Genomic DNA, 27,842 nt, shown 5'->3' on the forward strand with positions numbered 1-27,842 from the left:
ATAAAAGCTTTGAGAGAGAAAGTGTTCTTGATTACAAGGGCAGAAAGGAAGGTTTGCTGGTCTTTCCAAGTCAAAGATTTTGGTATAAAAAATCTCAAACTGTTCAGAATTATACTCTTAACTGGAGGATCATAGCATGCTAATGCATTCTGATGTGTTAGGGCATGGAATTATTATGACCCATAAAACTGTGTATTCTGAGAGGGAACAAAAAGCAAACTTGGCCCAAATGTCCATCAACTGGTGAAAGGATAAACAAGATGTGGTCTCCATACAATAGAATATTATTCAGTCTTGAAAAGAAGATTCTGTCACGTGCCACAACATGGATGAACCTGAAGGACATTATGCTAGGTGAAATAAGCCACTCATGAAAGCACAAATACTACATGATTCCACTTACATAAGGTACCAAGAGTGGTCAAATTCAGAGACTGAAAGTGGGATGTTAATTCCCCAGGGCTAGGAGGAAGGGGAGTTGTTTAATGAGTACAGGGTTTCAGTTTCGCAGGATGAAAAAATTCTGGAGATCAGAGGCATGACAATTATTAATGTACTTAAGACTGTGGAACTGTACCCTTAAAAATGGTTAAGATGCAAAAATTGTGTTATGTGTATTTTACCACAATTTTTAAACTCAAGTCAAATGAGCTTCAGGCAATGAGCCAAAGTCCATTAAACAAAGTTTTTACCATCTCAAGCATCCAATCTGCTTAAGTATCTGGGGCTATGGTGGGACCTCGGAAGCCAGAGTAATGATCAAAAGATGACTTGAGTAGTCCTTATCTAAAATGCTTGAGACTAGAACTGCTTCAGATTTCAAGTTTCTTTGTTTTGTTTTGTTTTGTGAATTTTGAGATATTAACAGATACATCATCAGATTTCTTGGGGATGAGACCCAAGTATAAACACAAAATTCATTTACATTTCACATATGCCCTGTACCCATAGCCTGAAAATAACTTTGTACAATATTTTTAGTGTGCCTGCATTTGACTGTGACCTGTCACATGAGGTCAATGGAATTTTCCACTTGTGGCATTATGTTGTTGTTCAAAAAGTTTTAGATTTTGAATTTCAGATTTTCAGATTTAGGGAGGTTCAACCTGTAACACACACAGAAAGACATTGTCTTTCAAATAATTGATGTCAGGGTAGAGGGGGACAATAAGGAGAAAGGAAAACTGACAAGACAAGATAATCATTGAAACTGGGTGATAGATCCAAAGGAATTTGTTTGACTAGTTTCTCTATTTAGTGTATATTTGAAATACTTCTAGTGATAACCAATCAAAGTAGAAAACTGATAAAGGGAATTTCATTCTTTGGGCAAATGCAAGAGCTTATTTCCAAGATGTATGGTGTAACTAGTTATCTTCATTCATTGTGTCCCAATAAGGCAGAGCACCTGAGACACTAAAGTCAATTTAACAGTAGCAACAGTGTGACCAATCACTACTGTCATCATCTGTCATTCCACTCTTTTTAATTTTCTGACTAGGATACATTTATGTCTTTAAATTCACACACACACACACACACACACACACATATGCACACACACAGTTCAGCTCTCATTCTCCTAGTTTACCACTCCCGGGAAATTACCACTACCACCCCTAGATTACTAGTTTCTTGGGCATCTTCCAGTTTCTTTAAGCAAATCACATACATTAGCATATCATTTACATCCATGCACCTTGCTTTTCTCACTTAATATATTTGGGAGATCTTTCCATATTGGTAAAAAGTGTTCCCATTCTTTTTTCTGGCTATAGAGAATTCCATTGTCTGGATGTGTTACAATTTATATGGGATATGTGGGATGTTGCCAATATTTTCCTATTACAAAGTATATCATACCTACCTCATGAAGAAAACTGACTTTATAAAAACAAGGTAGCACATGATATATTGCAACTATTAAACAGCTTAATGATACCATGTTATTTCACTTTGAAGTGGCGTTCTCCCTCCTCTTCTACACTCTCCCTTCAAGGCACAGCCCCAACTATGCTAAACTCTTCTACAAAGCCTTTGATTGTTCTGGACCACAGCAAGCACTCCTTCCTCTTCACTTCTATACTATACATTTTCACACAACTTTGCATGTATTTACATATATTTTTCAAATATCTGACACGAACTGTGTCATCCTGGAGGCCACAGCTGTTGCCTACACTACCTTCTGTATTCTGCACAGCACTTAGAAGTTTTAGCGAGAACAGACTCAATAAACACTAACTAACTAGCATTAGGGAACACCACCCTTATTCATGAATTGTAGGTTTTCTAGACCTAGATGTCCTTCAGAGAAGGTTCTAGCCAGTTTTGCTCTGGGAATTATCATAAAATTGTAATCAAATTGTGATTCATTGCAAAAAAAAATCCAAATCCAGCAAATTGAATCCTCTTGGCATGCTCTACACACAGAACAGGAAACATCATGACATTCGGAAGGTGCCCGACATCTCAATTCACAGGCACAAAATGATATTTAAATAGCATCTGTGGTGGAGACACAGCCAACATATACAAGAAAGTTACAAGTAACATTGATGTGGGGTGCAGAGGAGCTCTCTCACACTTTTAAGGGTAAATTATGCAGAGCATAATTTTTCAATCATATTTTAATTTTACTCTGCAATCTATTTCATTCATTCAATCAATCTATATTGAGGGAGGCCAAGGAAGGTCTTTTGAGAAGGTGACTTCTTTTTCGTGGGGTAGGGGGTTTACTGGGAATTGAACCCAGGGGCACTCAACCACTGAGCCACATCCCCAGCCCTTTTTAATATTTTTTTAGAGGCAGGGTCTCACTAAGTTGCTTAGGGGCTCACTAAGTTGCTAAGACTGGCTTTGAACTTGCGATCCTCCTGCCTCAGCCTCCTAGGTCACTGAGACTACAGTCAAGCACCACCAAGCCCGAGAAGGTGATTTCTAAACTGAAACCCAAATGACTAGCAGAAGTGGCGAACCAGATACGGGGAGCTTCTAGGCATAGGCAGAGGTTCGCAGATGGCAAATAGGTTCCAATATAGCTACTATTATGGGTTAAAGTGTATTTCTCAAAAGATATTCAAGTTCTAATACCCAGTACCTATGAATGTGACCTTATTTGGAAATAGGGTCATTACAGACAATTGAATTAGGATGAGGTCATTTGGGTGGACCCTAATATAAAATGACTGGTATCTTCATAAAAAGGGAAAATTTGGATAAAAATACGCACATGGGGAAAAAACCACATGAAGATGAAGGCAAAGATCAGGTTGATGTATCTACAAGCCAAAGAATGCCAGAAAACTGCCAGAAGCTAGGGAGAGACATGGAACAGATTTTTCCCTCATAGGTCTCAGAAGGAAAACAATCCTGTTCACACCTTGATCTTGCACTTTCAGCCACCAAAGCTGTGAGAATAAATTTCTACTGGTTAAGCCACTAGTCTGTGGTATATGTTACATCAATATGAGAAAACTAATACAATGGATATTAGGTACAATAAGTATTCACACCACACCCAAATCCACTTTCAATCACTTTCAGCAGCTGAATCCTTGTCCTAAATAAAATTTAACCTGGAACCTCAGTATGTTAACAGATGAAGAGGATGAAAAAGGGTTACTCAAAATATTCTACCATTTACTAAATTCCTAAGTTCTTTGCAACACTGTTTGCACTTAAAAAGAGGTACAGGAGAAATACCCCTCAAAACACACTGGAGGGTTGGGATCGTGGTACAGTGGTAGAGCGCTTGCCTTGCATGTGTGAGGCACTGGGCTTGATCCTCAGCACCGCATAAAAATGAATCAATAAAATAAAGGTATTATGTCCATCTACAACTAAAAATATATTTTAAAAAAAACACACTGGAGCCAGATAACCTGGGTGAGAGAGCAGAATGTTGATTACATTATATCATGATGTTATTAAGTGATTATGATAACCACCATGGATATCATTCATGATTCCTACTATCAGCTGGGCACTATGTCCACTTTTTACATCACCTCCAAAAGGCTGATATTGCCATCTTTATGTCATACTGGGAACTGAATCCAGGGACACTCTACCACAAAGCTACATCCCCAGCCCTTCTTTTGAGACAGGGTCTGAGTTGCCCAGACTGTCCTTGAACTTCAACCCTCCTGCCTCAGCCTCCCCAGTAGCTGGGATTATAGGTATAAGCCACCAAGCCAGTCTGTTGTTGTCCTCTTTAGGGAGCAAAATTAAGGATATGATATGCTAAATGTCCCCTCCCACCTCTGTATAGGTCTGCTCAAACTGCCATTAGCAAAATGCCACAGAAGGTGGGGTTTAAATAACAGAAACTCACTACCCCACAGTTCTGGAGGCTGGGAGTTCCAGTCCAAGATATTGGTAGGTTTGGTTTCTCCTAAGGCCTCTCTCTTTGGCTTGCAAGGCTTGCAAATAGTTGCCTGCCTTGCTTGTGCCCTCACATGGTCAACTCTGCGTGTGCATGCCCTGGTGTCCTCCTTTATGTCCTGATCTTCATCTCCTCTTCTTATAAGGACAACAATCATATTGAATCAGGTTCACTCTAATAGCTCATTTTAATCTATCACCTCTTTACAAATCTACCTTCAAATATAGTCACATTCTAAGGTACTAGGGGCCAGAACTTCAATGCATAAATTTAGAAGTACACAATTTGGCCCACAACAGCCCCTTAAGGAAAAAGCCACAGAGCCCACACATACCACCACAGAATGATTTGACTCCTGAGGCTATTTTCCTTGGATCATGCTTCCTGACTCTAAAAAGTCCCCTGCATTTACTACAAAAGAAAATTAATTACTTGAACAATAAGAAAAATAAGCTTTTGCTTTGTTTCTTTTCAAAGACTCTCTCTTGAGGTCCTAAGCCTGGAAGATGTTAAGAGAGTTGTATCGGCAGGCCCCAGATGTAAACCCTCTGAGGGTTGGCAAGAAGGGAAAGGAAGGAACCTAGCCTGAGGCCAATCTAAACAGATTTGAGCTTCTACCACCTGGGATAGGGTCCCCAAACCCTCTCCTAGCATTAGCTAAAACACTTGAAAATGAGGTGTCCAAGAGTTGGCCCAATTTTAGGCTCACTAACATATGAGAGGTTCCCAGAGATCTGCCTTGCTCTCTATATCTCAATCTCTAGGTGCTAAACCCAGACGAACTCAAAAACTCATGGCCAAGAGGGCAGCAAACATGTGCACTGTCCATCACAAAGCCCCTGACTCCTCAGAAAACATAGGACCTTCACACAGTTAGCAGGGACCCTGGCAGCTGCTGTACCCACTGGTGTTCAAGGAGCCTTCTTCAAATGTCCACCATCCTCTATCATTTCAAATACCAAATAAATAAAAGGTGGCACCCTGCTGTGCCCTTCACTGGGCAGGAAAGCAATGCTCTGAACAGTGACGTGACAGAGACCTTTATGAGTACCATTCTGGGGAATGAGGATGAGAAGTTCAGGAAAGTCCTCCTTTACCAACCACAGGAACACCACAAAATAAGGAGAATTCTAGAAGGAATACCCCAAATACATACAAATCTTAGGTGCTAAGGTGATGAAGACTAGAAACCAAGTGTTGGTTAGCCAAACCTGGTCAAAAATAAAAACAATAAAAGATCTCAAATACAGCACCAGCTGTAACTACTGATTTCTTCAGAAAAAGTATGAAAAATGTTGACATGGAGTGTGAGAAGTTGGAGATTAGAGAATCATCAGAAAAGCTTATGTGGAAGAGATAAGGGTAAAAATGGATATAACATGATTATACTATGCTACATTTACATTTATTAGATTATATTTACATTGCTATGGTTCAGATAGGAGGTGTCCCCCAAGAAACTACCATGTTTATACAAGAGGCAAGGTGATTAGATTATGAGAGCTGTAATCTAATCAGTGGGTTAAGCCATTTGATGGATTAATAATTTAAATGGATTACTGGGTGGTAACTATAGAAAGATGGGGCATGGCTAGAGGAAGTAGGTCACTGGGGGCATGCCTTAGGGATTATATATTTTTGTTCCTGGTTCTTTCTACTCTTTCTGCTTCCTGTTTATCATGAGCTGAACAGCTTTCCTTTACCACATCCTTCCACAACAATGTTCTGCCTCATCTAAGGCCCAAAGCAATGGAATTGGCCAACCATGGACTGAACCTCTGAAAACATGAGCCCAAAATAAACTTTTCCTCCTCTAAGCTGTTCTAGTCAAGTATTTTTGATCATAGTGAGGAAAAGCTGATTAGCACATACAAGTTAAAATGCTGAATGATATATTTTTCTATTTCAGAAACCTATTGAGAAGTAAATCTTGCAACCTCTTTAGTAATGAGGGTTCATTTCTAACCACCTCAATTCTAATTGAGAAATGTCATCAAATTTTACCAGAAAGTTGCCTATGTGGGGATTGTGTCCCAACTTTACATATGTACTTCTTATTCCATGGATGAACATAAAGGCTCATTTCAGACCAATCCCAGAAGGAAATCCAAAAGTACACCCTCCACTCACCCCCCAGACACACTCAACCATGAAAACCAATCCCTAACCAGGCACAGTAATGCATGCCTCTAATTCATGTGACTGGGGAGGTTGAGGCAGGAGGATCTCAAGTTCGAGGCCAGTCTGGGCAACTTGGCAAGACTCTGTGTCAAAATTTAAAAATAAAAATGGCTGGGGTTGTGGTTCAATGGTAAAGCACCCCTGAGTTCAATCCCCAGTACAATAAAAAAAGCCCTACATATTCACTAGGGAGAGCATGGTCTACTACTAATCAATTATGGTAGATGAGGTTCTACCTTTGTGTTGCTAATTTATTAATCAAGTTCATACTAGACAGGAAAAAAATGCCTAATGGAAACACGTCAAGCTGTTTGGTACTAGCAATATTGATCAAAAGTGTAAGGACAGATTCTTAATACAACAATTCCACTGGTTGGCATTTATCCTATAGATAGACTCACATACAAGAAGGTGATTTGTTGTAAGAGTAAAGCTTAAAACAACTCCAAATAGGGCACCAATTACACAGAATAAGGTGGTGAAGCAGAAAGATATATTAAATGAAAAAAAAGTGGTTAGTTGACTCATACATTGCATATTATTTCCCAATTTGTGATTTTTAAAAACACTTGCGGAGGGATGCACTGGGGACTGAACCCAGGGGTGCTTAACCACTGAGCTGCATTCCCAAACCTTTTTTTAAAATATTTTTTTAGATGTTGGTAGACTTTTATTTTATTCATTTATTTTTATGTGGTGCTGAGGATTGAACCCAGTGCCTCACACGTGCAAGGCAAGTGCTCTAACACTGAGCCACAACCCCAGCCCCACAACCCTTTTTTCGTATTTTGAGACAGGGTCTCAGTAAGTGGCTGAGGCTGATTTTGAACCTGCCATCCTCCTGCCTCAGCCACCCAAGCTGCTAGGATTGTAGGCATGTGCCGCTGCGCCTGGCTCACATTCTTTATATTGTAGTTTTTGTATATACATAGGAAAACTCTAGAGGAAAAGAAAAGCAAGGGGTGATACCTTTAGGAATTTGACCTCTAAATGTTTTAGTATGAGCTTATAATTTTAAAATTTAAAATGCATGAGAAAAATCCATGAGCAATGAGAATTCATGAAAATACAGTCTAAAATTTTTCTCAGCAAATATAGAGTCTTTAAGAAAGGTTCAACAATCTTCATCAGGCTGATTACTATTCAGGAAGTAGCACAATGCAGTTAAGAGGGCTTCGTGAACAAGGCATGAAACCTAAATGGTTTATTATTAGTCATTGTTTAATCAGAAAGAAAACCAAGGAACTTTCCAGGCTTCATTCTGCATGCCTAGAGCATAATCAAATTTTTCTCATGCATTTCTTATAACTCTGTGGGGCAAGGGTACATAATATAATCAAAATACAATCCAGAACATTATGGATTAGGTATCTTGTTCTGTGGATGCTAACAGTCACAGTGACTGTAACTTTTATAAGGAAAAAAAATTAGATGTGAAGGGCTCAGAACATACATGGACACTCAATAGTTTAGAGTGTAATAACAACAAAATTGGAAAGAAACCAAATGTACATAAGAGAAAAATGAACAAATAGATTTTATAGTAGTCATATAATGTGATACCATGTAGCCATTAAAAACTTTGTTGTTGCATATTATAGATAAAGACAGACATTTGTGGCATATTTAAGCTACAAAAGGCTGAAGATAATAGCTTTTTTGACCTGGGCCTATTTGGGAAATGCTATAAATGAGTATATATTTATACATGAGTGCTAGAAAAGGTTAGAAGGAGATATAGCAAAATGTGAACTGTGGTTATCTCTGGAGAGTAGTATTACAGGAGATTTTGTATGTGTATATTTTGGCTGATCTGTAACTTTTCTATAAAAACATTTATAACTGTGTGATTTTTAACTTTAAAAATTGTTGGCTATCTTTTCCTTCCTTGGCAGACCCAATGCTCCTCCATAAAAAAGAGAATTCAACATGAAACATGTTGCTTGCTCTCTCTCTTCTGCCCCCTTGCTGGTCTTTAAATGGTTTTTCTAATGTTTAGAAACTGGAAAGGGGCACGGGGACAGGTAGGACATTTTCAAGGTTGTCTTTCCCTCTTTTTAATGTAGCTATTATGTTAAGCCAATGGTTTCTAATGCAGGGCTTTTTGTTGTCATACCTGTGCTACTGCATCTAGTGGGTAGAGAGCGGCATGGGTCAGTTTCCGCAACACACTTAACTGACCCCAAAAGTCAAAAGTACTCAGATTGAAAACCTCATTTCAGGTGACTCACTACTCTTTCACGAACAGCACCCTCCAATGGCTAAGAACATCTGACCTAGAGGCTCCTCTGGTAGACAGGAAATGCACTACTGACTAGGGAGTCAGAATATCTGAGTTGAATTTGGTTCTGCCCCTCTCCTAGCTGTATAACCTCAGGAAGGTGACCATGCCAGGCAGCTGATCTTCTATCCTCTTCTGTAACTTGGGAATCCCACCACTCACCACCCAGAGTACACAAGAAACTTGGACATAATAATAAAGGAGAAAAGGTTTTATAAACAATAAAGCACCATGCACATGTGAATGGCATTATCATCCCAGGATCTGAAATGTCCAGACTTACCAATGAAAACACTTTCAGAGTTTCAATGGGTCTTTGTCTAGCACATTCCCACTGCCCTAAATCCCATTACCTACTTTACATGCCAACTCGGCAGTAATTTTTACTAATACTGAGACTAGAAACCATAAAGTGTGTTTTTAAAACACATTTTCCTTGATTTAAACTGTGAACCAGAAGAATTTAGTGACTGAATGACAGAGACCTGAATCAGACTCCTAGGAAAGAACTCCAGCTCTACCTCTTATTAGCTGGGTGACATGAAAAGGGACATGGCTTCTCTGTGCCCCAGTTTCCTCATCTGTCTATCCAAACTAGAACATACCTGAAACAAGACAATTGAGAGCAAAAGGAGGCACTGCCAATGTTAATGCTAAGACAACAGCCATAGACCAGAACTGTCCCCAGACAGAAGACATAAGGTCACCCTAACAAAAAGGATAATAACAGCATCTACTCCACAGGCTTGTTTGTGATGACTAAATCAGATGAAAGAGGCAAAGCACACTGTACAATCTTAATAAATGCCAGCTATGATTATAGCTCTTTCTCCCATCCCATTCCCATTCATTCAGCAAATCCTTAGTGCCCAGGCACAACCCTGGGTGCAGAGAAAATAACAGTCAGTCACATACACCCACTCCCCATCCGCAGCAGAATTCCTCCTCTTGTTTCACAGTGTGTTCAATTTCCAAGACTGGGGGTTGGGGGGTTAGAGAGGAATGAACCCAGGGGCACTTCCACTGAGCTACATCCCTAGCCTTTTGTATTTTTCATTTTGAGACAAGATCTAAGTTGATGAGGTTGGCCTTGAACTTGGCGATTCCCCTGCCTCAGATTCCCAAATCACTGAGATTACAGGAGAACACCACCACACCTGCCTATTTCAAGACTTTCCTTACATGTAACACAGTCATGACTTGTTCAGAATTAAACACAAACTTGCAATCCAGCATTAGAAGTCAAGAATACCCACCCAGGAAAGTCATACTGAACATGTAACAGTTAAAAGTCCCCTTTATAAAAATGAACAATGAATTAGAGCTTATCTAACCAAAAAGACAAAGGATTTATTATTATCCCAAAGTCCCTGATTCAGGAAGGCTATTTCAGCTAGACTAAAAGTTAACTATGCATAATGACACTCACAGAAGGCACTAATTAAGAAAAGTGTATAACTTAGCACTCAAGGTTTAAAAACACGTTATAGTATTAGATCTTATTTCTATTCACATCCCATTAAAATGAATTGTGTACAGTGTGTCCACCAAGACCACCTTAAAGAACCCATACATTATAAAAGCAAAGTTACTCTGGCTTGCTTTTATATTGAGATGTATCTATACCTTTTACCAAGAAATAAGTAGTTTAATTTAGTATGCTAAAACAATTTTTTTAAAAGTCAATACTTATCAGGAGAGATGGATGTTTCTTATTTTATACAGATGGTCATTAACTTCTAGGGGCTTGGGACTCTAATCACAAATCCCCTTTCCTCCTTCTCCCCACCTCTCCTCTTTAAGCCCACAGTAGAGGTGATTTCAATTACTAGGACCATAAATTCTTATACCTAAACATTTCTACATTGAACTGTGGGGCCTTGCCCTCTCCTCCTTGTTCAAATTTTACCAGGCACATCCTCAGTCATCCTTTTGTGCCAATTTTTTTCTTTCTCTCACTCTTTTTATTTGGGGGGGGGGTTGGTAAACTGGGGATTGAATCCTGGGGTACTCCACCACAGAGCTATATCCCTAAGTTGTTTTTTTTTTTTTTTTTTTTTTTTTTGAGACAGGGTCTCACTAAGCTTTCTGGGCTGGTCTCAAACTCGTGATCCTCCTTCCTCCCCGGTAGTTGGGATTACAAGTGTGTACTGCTGCACCCAGCTGTACTAATTTCTGATGGCCATTCAGGAAGCTGTATTCCACTCCTTCCATAGTTATGAGATCTAAAATTCTAGTCAAGTCCCTTCACTGGCAACAAAATATGGACCTCCACAAAGAGAGGTTTATCAAGTAAACTCTATGTGCATAATTCAGAACTAATTGAGGGACTCTCCATTTCTGGAGAGTTCTCCTTCATACCTCTGTCTTGATTCAAGAAGCTGAAAGCAGCAGCGTGTGTTTTGATCTGGTGCTGGCTGCACAGACATTCTCAGTATGTGAAACTTCAACAAGCTGTACTCTTATGTGCATTTTATATATGCATGTTCTATTGCCATAAAAAAACTTTAGAGTTGATTACTCCATTTAAGCTTCTAGACAAAATAAGCATAATTTGCACATTACCTATGGTAGTGTTTTACAAACTGTTTTCAAACTGGGATGCCATCAGTCAGCAGACCACGTAATCAGTTTAGAAGGTCCTGACCAACTTTTTTTTAATGGAATGGGAAATACAAGAGGGCATCACACACACAGAAGACAACTACAGGAAACTTGTTTCAGGATTATGTATGTATATATTTGTACACATATAGGCATGTGGACTAGGTTGTCAGAGATTCTTTTTAACTGCAGAACATGCTTGTTGTAAAAGCCTAAGAAACACTCAGAACACCAACAAAAAACTTACTTGAAAGCTAGAGAAACCTGAATTGTCATCCTGGCTGGTAACAACCTATCTACCACTGGGCATGGTGGCACACTCCTGTAATCCCAGCAGCTTGGGAGGATGAGGCAGGAGGATTGTGAGTTCAAAGCCAGCCTCAGCAACTTAGTGAGGCCCTAAGCACCTTAGACCCTGTCTCAAAATAAGAAGTTCTGGGGATGTGGCTTAGTGGTTGAGTGCTCCTGGGTTCAATGCCCCGTACCAAAAAAAAAATACTTTTAAAAAAACCCTATGTACCTGGGAGCAAGTCACCCCACCTTCATAAGTCTATATTTTGTCATCTCTAAAGTAGGAGTAACATTATCTACTCTCCAGAATTGGTATAAGGTCTCAGTGAAGTTGTGAACCATCAACCACAGAGCACTATTGAGACACTGTCTCCAGCCCTGCCACCATTTATATGGTGCCCTGGGCTAGTTCTTTACCAGTAGGAAGGAAAATTTCAAGCAAATGTACAGAGAAGGACATTGCCAAGGCTGAGCTCCCATCACATGACTTGGTTGAAGTTCCAAGGAGAACAAACCACTAACATTTGAGAGCGGCCAGCAGGGCAGGGGAAAGCTTCATCCCAGCATGCTTGGTGATAAATCATGCAACTTTGGATTCCAACCACAGGGAAAACCACTTTCCAAGATAATAGGGTTTTTCCCATTATTCTTGGCAGGAGGTGAAGAAAGGCAGAAGGGGAAGAAGGCCTCAGTAAAGAAATAGGGCATTTGTTTTACACAAATCGCTTTGCAGGCAGGTGGTTTTCATTTTGAGAACAACAAAAAAATGATGCTTAAAACAGTTCAAGGGTAACTCTGGATAGCGGCCAGAGGCTTGCCAGGAGAGGGTAACAGAGTCCTGGGGTCTGGAGTGCTCCCAAAGCATCCAAGCAGTGACAGATAAGACTGGGGACAAGGAAGGTCTGGCTTGAAAGACAGGACTATCTTTATCAGCTTGCAGCCACAAACTACTTAAAAGTAGTTCACTGAATTATCCAAAGTTTTATATATATATATATAGATAGATAGATAGATAGATAGATACACACACACACATATGTGTATATATATATTATATATATTTTTTAGTTGTAGATGGACACAATACCTTTATTTTATTAATTTATTTTTATGTGGTGCTGAGGATGGAACCCAGTGCCTCACACATGCTAGGCAAGTGCTCTACCACTGAGCCACAACCCCAGCCCCCAAAGCAATTCTTGACTCACATTTGTTGAGCATCCACTGTGAATCTAGAACTGAGTTAGGGGTTGGGGATACAGTGAGAATAAAACAGACAAGACCCCTGTCCTCCCACAGTTGCAAATTCTAGTGGGGGAGATAGCAAGTAAATCCATGAGTCAACAAAATATTTACAGGCCATGATAGGAGTAATCTCTAAGAAATAAGTGTGGTGATGTGATGAGAAGGGAGAAAGGAAACATAACCTGGAGGAAGTCCCTTTAGATAAGATGACCCAAGAGGCCTGCTCAGAATAACAACTGAAAGAGAAGAAAGAACCAGCCACAGCAGGCACCAAGGAAAGGACATTCTTGGCAGAGAGCAGTGCGAGTGCCTGGTCTCAAGGCAGGAAGGGCCAGAGTGAGGGCTGGGGAGGGTGGGAAGTTGCATTGGTGGAAGGTAATGTCCAAGCAGGAAGGTGACTCTGATAAGACTGAAAAGGCAGGCGAAGTCAAACCAAACAAGGCCCAGCTGACTGTGGAAAAGGACTCAGATTTCAACAAAGAGCAACAGAAAACTGCTGAGGGTTGGTTCACTGTGATACATTGCTTTGCTGCTGGTTAAGATGAAAGAAACTCTTAAATCATCATACATGAACCAAGTGTCCAGGTCATAGAATTGCTCCAAAATCAAAGATGAAAAATAGCACTGGCGGAACTCGCTGATACACGAGTATAGAGGAGTCATGGCAGCTAAAGGCAAACAACTTGAGCTTAAATATGAGATGGAATACAAGGAATTCAGTTGGGGAAAGGCCTGGGAGCACTTGTGACTGGCAAGGGAATACTATTAATAGCAATTAACTCACAGTTAGCGAATATAAGACACATAGTAAAGTTAATTAACAAGGCAGGTTCCAAAAAGTGCCCTGTGTGCATGCGCACGTACACACACACACACACACACACACACATACACACACACACACACCAGTGGAAAGGCGATTGGGGTTTGATCCATATATCCGGCATTTGCCTAAATGCACAAATGGGGTAACTGAAATGACCTGACGTGACAGTGCCCTGCATGTTACTTCTGAATCTGAAACCAGATCAATGGCCGAGCAGTTTGCATCAGGGTTTATCTTTGCTTTTTCTTCTCCCTCATGTCAGCTCAATATGGGTGTTTATACCTTGGAAACTCAATGCTGAATGGGAAATGGCTCTTCTGAATTATCACTCTCCCTCAAGAGCCCACCACACAGCTGCCTGACTCAGGGCCCCAGGCCCCAGCATCTTTAACTCAAATGTATCTGTGTGTTATAAGAATGACCCACACACAACTTTGCCTCCCTTTTCAAATTTGATGGGGTTATCATTTGGCCACAACTAAAACAACCTTGGGCTAGGGGCTTAAACAAGGCCAACTGGCTGACCCCAAGATCAAACCTATGATACCAACCGAGAGAACTTGGTAGCCTCTGAGGCCATCATGAAACAAGCTGGATCAAATAACACTGGTGGCTCCTCACAGAACCTAGCATGCTGTTGAGTTTACAGACTGGACTGTACAAGGAGGAGTAGGGGCGAGTCAGGCAACCGAGTACCAGGTGCTTTCACATTCGTTTCTTCGAATATCTAGCAGTCCTAGGAAGGGCTGCAATGGAGAGTTTCAGGTGGAAAAAGAAGATTTGGAGGGATTTTCGTTAGTGGTCCAAGGCTATATAGCTAGCTGAGTAGGGATTTGGGCCTGGCCTGATACCTTGATTGGCAACTACCAACAAAGTGCTCTTGACAGACCCCAAGCTGACTTTCCATCCTGCCTCCCATCTCATTCTTACCTCCTCCCCTTTTATTTCTTCCCACCGCAGGAAAGTTGGCTTCCACACCTGGCTTCATCCCAGACTCTCAAATCCACCAGCTGCCTCAGAAATGTTACCTGCTTCCAACCCAGATAGGGATCCCTCACTGCCGAAATGGACACCTGCCAGAGGTTTGGCTGGATAGAGCTGTCTGTGTGCAATGCCCCTTGGAGAAAACTCATCTGGCTATAGATAGCAGCCAGAGAAAGAGAACAAACCAGATTATGGGGTTGCTCAAACTCTTGATAAGTGTGCCTACCAAAAGAGACTCAACAGCAGAAGCCAGAGGGTGGCTTGGGAAAACAAATCCCCTTTTGCCACAAGCAAGAAAACTGAGACCTGGGTCCAAGTGGAAAATGATGTTGGTCACTCTCTCGGAAGAACTGACCAAATCCCCCATCACATCTCCCTCCTGGCCTACGAGGTAGTCAGGCAACAGGCTACAAAAGACGTAGACATAACAGCAATCAAAACAGATGTATGGCCTACTTACACTCTCAGACAAGTCCACGGCACTCAGGGCTTTGACTGCCGAAACCTCCATTCTGTGGAGTAAGAAATGGTGATTTCTGGCTCACTGTCTGAACTCCAGGCAGAAGTGAGTTCTGTGCTCTCCGAGAACTGCAAGCCTCTCTGATTCACTTGGCAGCAGAATTATTCTAAGCATCCTGTCCCATACCCAACCCGCCTGCCCCTCCCACTACACATTCACACTGGTGGGGTTTTTTTTTAATCCTTTGCCCTTGCGCCTGTCAGAAATCAAGTGAAACTCATTTTTCAAAATTAATCCAATCTCTGGTACTTGAGAGAGTAGAACCTTTCTGACCAAAAAGGAGGAAGAGCCACTTAATTAGGAAGAAGTTATAATTAACATCAGAGAGAAGAGAGTTGGAGAACCGCAGAGTCTGCAGTAACAGCAAAATGGAGATTATTTGAGACAGCTGAGACACTCCACCCAGGCCTCCAGAAGGAGACATGCACGGGAAACAAAGGGCATATGGTGTTTGCTTTCTTCAACATCCGTTCTCACCATTAAGAGCTGCACCAGCAAACGCTCATTACTTACATGTGGACAAACCTCGCCCTGAAATAGACTCTGAAACACAGCTCATAAGCAAATAAATTACTTTGCAACAGAGGCCTACCTTGATTTTTTATTACATATGAAGCAGAATTTAATAAAGTCCTAACAACTGGCAGAATGTCTATTTGGCTCAGTGAAGCATGAATTACACTTGAAAGAAAGTCATATTTGTTAATTTCAAGTTCATATCATAATTGGACTACTGACATATTCAAACCAGAATTTTTTTTCCCAAGGAGAGATTCCCAGGAACTAACATAATAATCAGACACCAGTGATTTTCTATTTACTATTAGTGTACTTCCATTCAAATATTTCTATCCTAAAGCAAACAAGTTTTTCTAATGTGACTTTATTTCCCACATGTGTTAATGATAACCACCCCCAATATGGCCCACACTATTTAACTGTCCAAAGGTAAACTTCAGTGCATTATCTGACCATTATGAGAAACTCCTGAATTGGTGAAATTTATATTGAGTCAGTTTTAAAAATGCTCGTATACAAGTATTATTGCTCTTTTTTTCCAGAATTCAAAATCTCTTTATTAACAGTAAGAGCCAGTAAGATCCAGGGTTAGTTTCCGTAGCCATGGCTGGCCCTCCGGCCTCTGGTGCACTCGAATTTCCAGCCTCTGGTGTGCTCAAATTTCCACACCATAGGGTTTGGTGTGGCTGTGTGGGATCCCAGGAGCCTTGCTGGAATTCAACCTTGCCCAGGGAGTAAGATGGGAAGTGGGGCAAAGCCCAGCTAGGAGGTCTAGAGATCTTGTACCTGCTCCCAAGGAACTGGGACTCTAGGGATAATGGAGAACTGCTGGAGGAAGGATTTAAGCAGGGATAGGGGATTGTAACATAAGATGTGCATGGAGGAAAAGTTCCTCCAACCTGTGACCTCTCCTGAATGAGTCCACCTCATTCAGGTACACCTCTTGGCCCTTGTGAGGACCAGAGAGCAGGACTGTGCTGCAACCCTTGGGGGAGTTCAGGGCCAGCTGGTCAAAGGTGAGGGTCTAGCCCCCAGCCTTGAGGATGTGGCTGCAGACTCAGCTGCTCACATGCAGTGCCTACACCTTTAGTTTGGGCACCTCCTGAACACACACATCATCTGTTATGGTCCCCATAACCACGGCCATTTTGTCTTCTTGGCCAGGAAGCTTCATCTTCCGGATCATCTGGGAGAGGGAGAGAGGTGGCTTCTCGGTTCAACTCATGAACAACCTCTTCGGTACAACTTGGTTAAGGTAGAATTGGTTCATCTAGCCAGAAACCCATACAATTTGACCAACAGGCTTAGTAAATGTCCTGATTCTTGGGCTCATTGCATCGAACCTTTCAGTCCTTGTGGCAGATGTCAACTCCCATGATGGTGCCTACAGTTCACTATTATTACTGTTAAGACTGCTAAGATCACTGATCATGCCCACTACCACCCAACCAGGATGAACTGGGACTGGGGTCTACCTGCCCATAGATGATAAGGTCAAAGTCAGAGGATTCCCTTGCCTGTTTGACATATAAAAGGTCCCCAAGTAAAGGAAAATGAGATTCAAACAATCCAATAACCTTCAGTGAACACTGCTGGCTGCCTACCCAGCAGAGCCAGCTCCCTTCCTTCTTCCCTAAAAGAACCCACTATTGGTCATAGGTGCCCGCCATTCCCTGGTGGAGCCCATTCCCAGCTCCAGAAGGGCAGCCTAACAAATTCTAAGCATATAACTGGTTCTAGGTGGACAACAGAAACTAAGCACACTCAATTACAATGCAGGAAAGGACTGCTCCTCCAGACAAGCTGTGAACAAGAAAGCAAATGGCCCTACTGCCAATGGTTGTCATCTTACAACCATCTGACAACCAAGGGAAGCCAGTCCTTGGGTGAAGTTACTGCCAAAGGTCACTGTGAAGGAGAAGGGGCAAGATCAGGGGTTTCTGATGTAACACTGAACAGCTCATTACACTACCCTACCTCTAGCCTCCCAATTATGAGGTAACAAACATGTGTTTAAGACCGTCCCAGACAGGTTTCTGTTTTTTGCAGTCTAAAGTATGCTGACGGGGATGGGCTGAGCAACAGCTGAGGAGTCAAGAGGAAAAGTCTGTGATTTGGCAGAGACTCCTTAAAGTAAATAATAGACTCACCAAAAACATTCCCCTTGTTGCTAAAGAAAAAGGAGAAATTACACAGAGAGGTTGCTTAGGCTGGGCACAGAAAATGGGGAGTGACTACAAATGGGCACAAGGTACCTTTTGAGGGTGATGGAATATTTGAGAATTAGATTGTAGTGATGGTTACATAGCTCTGTGACTATACTAAAAACCATTGAATGGGATACTTTGAGCAAATTTTATGGTGGGTCTCATAAAACAACTTTTAAAAAGCTGTGGGGAAGCTGGGCATGGGGACACCTGCCTTTAATCCCAGTAGCTCAGGAGGTTGAGGCAGGAGGATCACAAGCTCAAAGCCAGCCTCAGCAACTTAGTGAGCCCCTAATCAACATAGCGAGACCCTGTCTCAAAAAATAAAAAGGGCTGGAGATGTGGCTCAGTGGTTAAGTGCCCCTGGGTTCAATCCCTGGTACACCCCCCCCCCAAAAAAAAGCAGTGTAGATACAGGTGGGCTCATTCAGGAGAGGTCACAGGTTGGAGGAACTTTTCCTCCATGCACATCTTATGTTACAATCCCCTATCCCTGCTTAAATCCTTCCTCCAGCAGTTCTCCATTATCCCTAGAGTCCCAGTTCCTTGGGAGCAGGTGCAAGATCTCTAGACCTCCTAGCTGGGCTTTGCCCCACTTCCCATCTTACTCCCTGGGCAAGGTTGAATTCCAGATGCACATAAAATTGCTCCTGCCCCTCCAAGCCTCTGCTCACAATGCACTGTTTCTTGGTGGCTCTTGCAGTCTATCCTCTTTACTGGATTGACCTGCCTTAGACTCTTAGGTTCCCTCCCTTTATGCCCCTTTACCATACCGGATCCACAAAATAGGTGCAAAAAGCATGTTTCCAGCTGTCCCCAGGCTCACCTCCAAAGTCTAGAAGAGCACTGGAACATAGTAGATACTCCAGAAGTGCCCACTGTACTGCTCTGATTTTCTTTTCGGGGAGGGTACCCATTTTTCCCGCAGTTCAGTTATGTCGTGGAGGTTGGAGGTATGAGAGCCAGAGGTAGGTTCCAGGTGTCCTCATTCTTGCCCATGACTGACCACTGTCCTACAGTGACTGCAGGCTCAGCAGGGGACAACAGCATTCTCCCAGATCCCATAATGTGTAAACTGGACCCTAGCAAAGACTCCTCATGCTGCTCACCCTTAGAGCTTCTGCTTCTCTGCTTGGACCCTCTCAGGGGCACAAGTTCCTGGGAACAAAGCACAACGTGGCTCCCAGCCACTGTATACGTTTCAGAGAGGGAGGAGAAGGAGTGGACAACATTTTTCCCCCAATTGTGTTTTTTTCATCCTTACACAATGTAAGGAGCTGGGGTAAGGAAAGGCACAGATGCGACAATGGGAAACACTTGGTTTTGAAGAGGGAGGAGCCAAACCTGGAAATATCAGTTCCCACAAGGTGTCTTGACCTCAGGAAAAAAGTAACAGTGAGGTTTAGGAAATGCTAAAGAGCCACTAGTAGAGGAGTCTCTGCTATCAAAAAAAAAAAGAAAAAATCATACTCTGAAAGGAGCTACCCCACAGGGAATTGACGCTTCATCACAACAGGGACAGCCCCAGGGGCCTCTCCAGTTGTCCTGACCCTCCACACACCTCTGGAATGAAACCCCAAACGTGGGAGCATAGAAAGAGCTGAAATGACACTTTCCTCACAATCATAATTCCAACTCCTACCTCATAATCATGACTTTTCCATATTGGGGCCCCAGCTTCCCTAGACGTGCTCCGTGAGCCTTCTCAGACATTATCTAATGCTAGGCAGGCCAGCAAGCTAACATTAAGTACTTTTTCTCCACACTCCCTGATTTAAGCTAGTTTGGACACAATCGCAAAAACTCCACAATTCCCCTCCCAGGAGGGGTGGCTGGCGAGGTTTCTCACAGAGGTTAGGTCAAAGAGGAAGCTCCTAAGATGTCAGAAAGTTTGTCTGTAAACATCTCAATCTGATTCCTACTATGAAGTCTGCCAAGCTGTCATTACTCCTTTCCCTGCCCCCAATAAACAAAGCAGGCAGTTTTATTTCTAAATCACTTCAGTTTCTTTTTTATTTTTTCCCAAATACCTAAGGGCCTCACCCCCAGAGTCTCTAATTCAATGGATCTGATGTGGCACTGGGAGATGTTTAAACCCCTCCTGGAGATTCCAGTGATCCACACAGCCTGAGACACAGGGTGGGATCTGGAAAGTCAGCAATCCTTGCTACTAAAAGTAGCATCCACTAGAAGCTTCTTAGAATGGCAGCATCTTGGCTTCCCCATACCCAGCCACTGCCAGACCAGCCCCCCTCCACTCCATCACAATCTGCATCCTGAGGAGGGGCCACATTAGAGTTAGGGAAGCTTGGTCTATAACTACCATCTGGCTTCAGAATCCAGGTTCTTTGTTTCTACTTCACAATTCGGAGTATACCATCAAAAGGCATATTGTGAAATATTTTCTGAGGGTTTGGGGGGTTTTGTTTTTTGTTTGTTTGTTTTGTTTTGTTTGCAGTGCTGGGGATGGAACCCAGGGTCTCAAACATTCAAGGCAAGTGCTCTACCACTGAGCTACATCCCCAGGCAAAAGCCCCATCCTGCTCCCTATCTCCCTGCTCTCCCAGAAAATATAACTTGTCAGGTTAAATGTAAAGGGAGTCAAAAACTAGACATGGCCTGTTTTTTAAATTAAAGCAATACATTTTTCCATTTGTGCTGGCAACATCAACACTTGGATTACTGCGCATGTTTAAAGTCATCAGCCACATTCAAGTCCTAGAGAGTCAAAGCAGCAGAACCTGCAAATTTTTTTAGTATTAAGGAGCTTTACGTGGAACCAAGGCATGCCAGGATAAATACTTCTTGGAACTAATGAGAACTACTAATTGCATCCATTCGTAAAAATCAATATACTTGAAGAAACTTTTTAAAAATTCATATGCTTATTTGCCTTCTTCAAATAACATCATAAGGTATTCACAGGAAGTCGTGGTTTCAATTGAGACGTGGCTGCATATTTAAAAAAAAAAAAAAAAAAAAAAAAACCTCACAGAATCCTATCACGGAGCTCTGCCAAGATTCCCAGCAGGGTCTCAGAACCTGGCAGATTTGGTCCCCCTCCTGCTAATTAATTACCATCTGGTTTGGGGTTTTTTAACATAGCTGAGGCCACCCAGACAATGCTGTACCATAGTACAATTAGGGGTGAGAGAGCACAGACTGTGGAGTTAAACTACCCACAGGCTCAAATCCAGTTCTGGCATTGACAATCCGGGCTCCCCTGAGCGAGTTACTTAACTTCTTTGGTCCATAGGAAGCACTTATATACAGCTTTGCTGTTCTTCTCACCTAGTATATAATCCCATGAATGGTATAGAACTCTGAATGATAACAGAACTCTGCACACAGTAGGTGCTCAATTATTAAAGCTAGTTAGAGAACACTCCACCCAGATTGTATCTTCTTCAGCCTTTTGGTGTGTCAAGAAAGGTACTTGGAAAATTTTTTTCTTCCTCTTTTTGACGGTGCTGGGGATCAAAGCCAGGGAGGGCCTCACACCTGCTAAGCATGCACTCTACCACTGAGTTACACCCTGGCCTATAATCGTCCTTGTCATCCAATGGAATGTTCTCCCTCTACAATCATGTCCTTAATATGGTTATTTATATTATGCCTCATTTCTTCTTTCTTTCTTTTTTTTTCTTGGTACCAGGAATTGAACCCAGGGCACTTAACCACGAAGCCACATCCCCAGCCCCTCTTATTTTTTCTTTTGAGACAGGGTCTCACTAGGTTGCTTACAGCCTCACTAAGTTGCTGAGACTAGCTTTGAAGTCATGATCCTCCTGCCTCAACCTCCCAAATCACTGGGATTACAGGCGTAAACCACTGCACCAGGCCTCATTTCTTCTCAAAGCATAAGCATTAACTACAGAAAAAGAATGGAAAACATCTGAGCGGGTGAAAAAATGCAGGCTACTAAACAGTAGACTGGTACCAATTACTTCACAGTTACTGAGATCACAAAAACTGATTTCCAGAATGTTCTGGGTAGGGAAATGCCAGACAACGTTGCTATCCCGGCGTTCATATTATATAGTAACATTCATAGCAGGAAGACAGCAGAGGGAATTGGGATGTTGCAACTATTTAAACTACCCATTTTCACCTCGTGACAAATGAACAAGTGCTTCATCACTCAACATGTATTTATTAAATCCATTTCCCTAGGCAGTTTCACCAGCCAATGCTTTAACATAAGCTGAGTTACCCTAAGAATTCAATGACTACATTCAGTTTCCAGTTTTCCTCCTAAGAACTAAGTGAGGGTCTTTTTCCCATCTGTTTCCCAACAATGCCTTCCAGTTAGTTCTCACAGTGCAGTCATGGGAAGTAAGGCTGCCAGAGTTCAAATACTAGGGTCAACCTATAATAGATTTTCAATCGCCATCAAGACAGGTAACCTCTCTGGGTTTCAGTTTTCCCATATGTAATACAGGAATAAAAGCACAGAGTAGTAGTTGAGTTAATGTGCATTCTTTACAATTAGGAAGAGAGGCAATGCAATTTTACTGGATAAATGGAGAATCTACTCATAATTGCAAATTCACCTGCCTTTTCACCTCGTGCCAGGTCCTGAAGCAGTTATAAATTAGGCATAATAGATTCTCCTTGCCTCCCAAAATGGGAGGAGAGAGGGGTAATCCCTACATGTATTTAAAGAAAGAGAATTATGTAAGTGGGAGAAAACCCACCCACCACTTCCTCTCTGTTAGCCATGACAAAGACACAGTGGCAAGGTTGCTGTTATCAGCAATGTGCCCCTAGCACTTGTACCTTCCAAAGCACTAATATCATACTGAGGGAATCCAACCTTGTTCATGCCTCAGGACCTTTGTACTTGCTGTTCTCGGTTTGGGTGACTCTTAATAATGGTAGGACCCTCTTCATCATCCACATGTTAATTCTAATGTCACCTTCCCTGATTGATGTTTAGCTGATGACTCCAGCTCAAACAGCCTACACACTCCACCAGCCACTCTGTGCTTTCCCCTCCTGTATTTCTTCATTGCATGTTCCACTGTCTATAATTATCTTTTCACTCATCTATGGTTATGCTCTCTGTCTTCTGTTAGAGTTTAAGCTCTCTCAGATTTCAGACTTTGTTCATCCCCTTCCAAAAATGGCACCTGATACCTAAAGGGTACAGTAGACAGAGCTGGGTTATGTATGTGTGTATGGTCTGATAGCTCCAACAGTTATATCTGCATCTAGTCCCAGTGACTGTGTCCTCAGACTGCTGTGACTTGCCCTTTGGCATGCCTTGTAATCCTTGGTTGAAAGTTGGATATTTTGTATAGGGGCAAAATGCACCTTTAGCACAGGGTTGTGTAGAGGTTTATTATTCCTATGGACATCAGAAACTTCAAATTCCTCTAGTGATCTTTTTTTTGTCCCCTCTGGGCTTTGGGGCTTCCCTTTTTACTGCTCCCCAGAACAAGTCTGTCTCTTGAAGAGCTCCCTGTTGCAATTCATCGTTGTTATTCTTGGAGGCCTGTTGGCATGTTTTTGGGGGTTGGGGATAATTCTCTAATATTCTAAGTCACAGTCTCAAGAGTGTGCAGCAGGCCTATGTCTTGGGGACCGCAGCCTTCACAGGTGTTTCTGCCTCTCCTCCAGGTCCAGAGTCATCGTGTGTCATCCCCTACCCACCCTCCAGCTGCAGCAGTCACCACCAGTGTTCTCGGTCTACCTCCTGCTTGAGCCCAGCTCCCTGCAGACTCTTTTAAGTGAGATGGGGTGTAGGGTGGGGGCGGGTGAGTTGCCTTCACCCAGCTGCAGTGACATTTCACCATTGCCCTCACACCATGTCCTTGCCTGGTAAAATAAGCATTTTTGCTCCCCAAGGGACAGGGTTTGAGTAGATTTCCTAGCAGTTCCTGAGCCAGTATCATAAGTTTTCTCTCCAATCCTCCCTATGAAAGCCAGGTGGGGCTCCTGAAGGAGAAGCCTACAAAGGGGTACCACCACCACCACTCCTGCTGTCCCCAGGAGCTTCACACTCTCAAGCCAGCCCACACTGGGCCCCCAGCAACTTGTCACATTTTCTAGCGTCATCTTCCTACCTACTTCTATGGCATCTGGTGGCTTCTGCCCCTGTAAGCAAATGCTCAGGTCCTGTCTTATGTCTCAGAAGGAACCTATATTCCTCCAGATTTTGCAATGGCTGTTCACTCTGCAAACTTGTTTCTCTGTTAGTTTCCAGTCTGCCCAGATTTTTTCTTGGAAGCGTGGGAGGTACATGTTTGCAGCCCTCTGCATCTCTGAGCTGAAAGCAGAAGTCGACTTATTTATTTTTAAAGGATCAGAAGTATGACAAAATGGTAACATTTGATAAAACTAGGTGGTGGGTAGCTAGGTGTGGGTTATAGTCTTATACTCTTCTATATTTTAATAGTCCAGTAACATTTCATATTATAAAATCAAGGAGTAGGTGGCCATGGTGAAAAAGAATATTATAATATAAATAGACTGAACTATGTATACAACACTTGGATCTTGATCAATAATTTTACAGAGATCACCTGGATTTTCAAAAACAGCCAACATTTTGGCGATACTTCAGAAACTATTCTGCAAAAATGTAAATTGTCCCAATACATCATTAAATTTCAGTTGTCAAAGAAAAAGATGAAATTAAAATAGAAAAATTACTGTCCTAAAAGAAAATAAATCTATTTAAAAACATGTATGTTTATAAGTCAATACATATAAAATATTACATTGTTCTTTAAACTGATGTCCAACCATCATTATCAATATTCATGGAAATTGAAAGTTATAAATGCATGTGCCTGTGAGATGCACCCCAGGTGGAATTGCAATCAGGGTCACCATTTAGACAGCTAGATACATACTTCACCCTGAAAAGAACTACGACTTGTCAATTGTGCCAGACCCCAGACTGTAAGAGATTATGCAACCCTAGTAGCCAGACATCTTAAACCTTTAGATTGCCACTCCTCTTACCCACGTTCCTGATTTAATATAATCAGTAATCATATGTAAATGAAAGCACCAGTCTGTAAGATCTACCTCGTAGAAAGAACTTCCCTTTTTACTTAAATAATTCACCTAGTAGCAAGTAAATGGTATGCTATTCAAAAGTGAACCATTAAATAACTGCAAAATTTCAGACTCATCTGAAGGACTGCATATTAAATTCAGTTAAACCAGATGAATATTTCACATGCTTCTTCTAGGTGCATAAGACCATTCTAGCCACTCTGGAAAGAAATGGGTCAATACGAATCACCTACCGATCCCTGGCCTCAGGACAGACAAGCAAGAGGCTATAGGATTTGAGAGAAACCTGAGTGACCATGCCATCCGGGAAATTCAGGGCATGCCACAGGCCAAGAATGCCCCTAGAGTAAGCTTCATTCCAAAGAGAGTAACTTTTGATTATTTTATGCTTTAATGTTCACTTGTACATTCCAAGTAAAAGGAAAAAAAGGACATAGTTTTTAGTAAAGTGAATCCTCTTTTGGCTTTCATTATAATGGAAAAAGACAGGCCTAAGTTTGACTGTAATAAGTCTAAAATGGGATGAATCTACCAATGATGAGTCTGTGGCTTTAATTATCCTGGGTGGCTGTGAGATGCACCCCAGGTGGAATTGCAATCAGGGTCACCATTTAGACAGCTAGATAATACACTTCACCCTGCCAGAGAAGTGTGGCTTGTCAACTATGCCACGTTGTTACAAGGGCTGTTTACAAATCAGCTACATCTCTGCATTGCAACAGGCCTGAAATTAGATTTCATTTCTAGCTTGAGGGTTGGGGACTGTGTTCAGCTTAAAGTTGGCAGCACCCAAGACTTGATTGTCACCTTAAAATATCTGTTAATGGAACCCATTCAAGTTTTAAAATAAAAGGACCAGTTAAATTGAATAAAAAACCATCAGAGGCTAAAAAAGGAGCAAGGTATATGGATTTTTAACCACCACTGACAGCAGAAGATCACACTATAATTGCCTGGATTATATGCACCAAAGAGATAAGCTGTCATGTGACCTTTTGAACCAAATAACAGAGCAGTCCCTGGAAGAAATATCAATAAGCACAAAAAATGATTTTTCAACATTTGAAACCACAAAAATCTGACATGCTCCATATAGAAAATTGTTTCATAGTTCACAATATGTGCCACCAGAGCCTCATGTTGTAATTGCCCATTTAACACACAATATCTGAAATTATTTTCATATGGCAGATGTATTTCTAATAAGCAGGTTGGCAATTATTCCAATTTCAAGATCATGGGAGTTGGGGATGTAGCTCAGTGGTAGAATGCTTGCTTAGCATGTACAGGTCCTAGGTTCAATTCCAGCACTGAAAATTAAACAAATTAATTTTTTTAAGTGTCAGGCACAGTGGCACACACCTATAATCCCAGCAACTCAGGAGGTTGAGACAGGAGGATTGAAAGTTCAAGGCCAGCCTCAGCAAATTAGAGAGACCCTGTCTCAAAATTAAAAATAAATAAAAGCTGAGGGCTAGGGTTGTATCTCAGAGTGCTCACCTAGCATGTGTGAGGCCCTGGGTTTGATCCTCAGCACCACATAAAAATAAAATTAAGGTATTATGTCCACCTACAACTAAAACAGAAAAAAAAAACTGGGTATGTAGCTTAGTGGCAGAGGTACAGTACCCCTGAGCTCAATCCCCAGTACCAGAAAAAGAAAAGAAAAGAAAAGAAAAAAAAGAAAAGATCAGAGATGGTGAGGGGCATGAGATGGGCAGGAAGAGGATAGGGAGATAGCTCAATGGTAGAGTGCTTTCCTAGCATGAGCACAGTCCTGTGTTCCATCCCCAGTGCTTCAAAAACAAAACAAAAAAGGCCTAATAAAGATTAGGCTAGGGGAAAAAATTGTGCACACACTCATGATTGGCAGCTGAGAGAAACAGTTAAAGACTGAATTGTATATATATGCCAGGCTGTTGGACTGCAATTAAAATGACAGCAATAAACCAGATTCCCTTCCTACTATGCCCATGAAGCTCCCAACATTATAGCATGACTACAGGTTTAACAGCTATGGCTTGATAATGTTTATGGTTTTAAACAGCTATAATGTATCTTTTGCCCATAATCTGTCCCTATTGGTTTTGGATGTTATTTCTTTACTATGAATCATATCTGGTCAAAGAGCAAACCCCACAGTGCTGTAGACAATGAAATACTGTCCAAACATGTACAGCCCTGCTAAGAATATGCTCACATTTTAACACTTCATCAATCCCAATTATATTTGATATAAACATACCTAAAGTGTACATTTAGTAAATATTTTAAATACAATTTTAATTTTTTTTCTTCCATTATATATAAAAACAACCCCTCTTTGGTTTTCACCTAGCCCCCACTGTGCTGATACTAATGATCTGCACTCTCCTTCTCAGGTCTTGACGAGGGCCTTGATTTACAGCTAGGAAAGTATTTCCCAAGAGCTGCAGTGCAGCTGCCACTGTACAGCTGATTTCAGCACAACCACAACTGGAATCAGACCAGTTTCACAACCTTTATTGGTGACGAGTGAGCTGGGTGGCCTTCTTGGAAGAAAATCTTGGTGTTAAGAGGACATAGTCGTCAGGGCGTCCCCACATACCAAGCATATCCCTGGAGCTTTGGGGAGAGCAGGGTTCACACGGTTGCTCAGGCTCCGAGTCTCCATCTGGGACCACCTGCCTCCAGAAACCCAGGGTAGGATGTGGTTTGGCTCAGACAACTTCTAGGCTTCCAAACTCAGGCAAGCCCATCTTGTTTTGCACCCAGGATCCCAAACACAT

The 27,842-nt window shown here is 41.8% G+C and overlaps 1 protein-coding gene across 4 annotated transcripts in view; it reads right to left on the reverse strand.

The window, feature by feature from the left end:
- The window catches only part of Sh3kbp1 (SH3 domain containing kinase binding protein 1), a 336,423-nt gene that overhangs the window by 234,268 nt on the left and 74,313 nt on the right, over nucleotides 1-27,842 (reverse strand). Inside the window, exon 1 of one of the 4 annotated variants that reach the window (XM_047536038.1) lies at nucleotides 15,260-15,377. The exons of the other annotated variants lie outside the window; for them this stretch is intronic. Within the exon in view, the coding sequence (XP_047391994.1) occupies nucleotides 15,260-15,310 (51 nt within the window). The 5' untranslated portion in view covers nucleotides 15,311-15,377. Of the gene's footprint in view, nucleotides 1-15,259; nucleotides 15,378-27,842 lie in introns of those variants that run through there. 4 annotated transcript variants of the gene reach the window in all.

This window comes from Sciurus carolinensis, chromosome X (assembly GCF_902686445.1).
Source record: "Sciurus carolinensis chromosome X, mSciCar1.2, whole genome shotgun sequence".
Taxonomy (NCBI): Eukaryota; Metazoa; Chordata; class Mammalia; order Rodentia; family Sciuridae; genus Sciurus; species Sciurus carolinensis.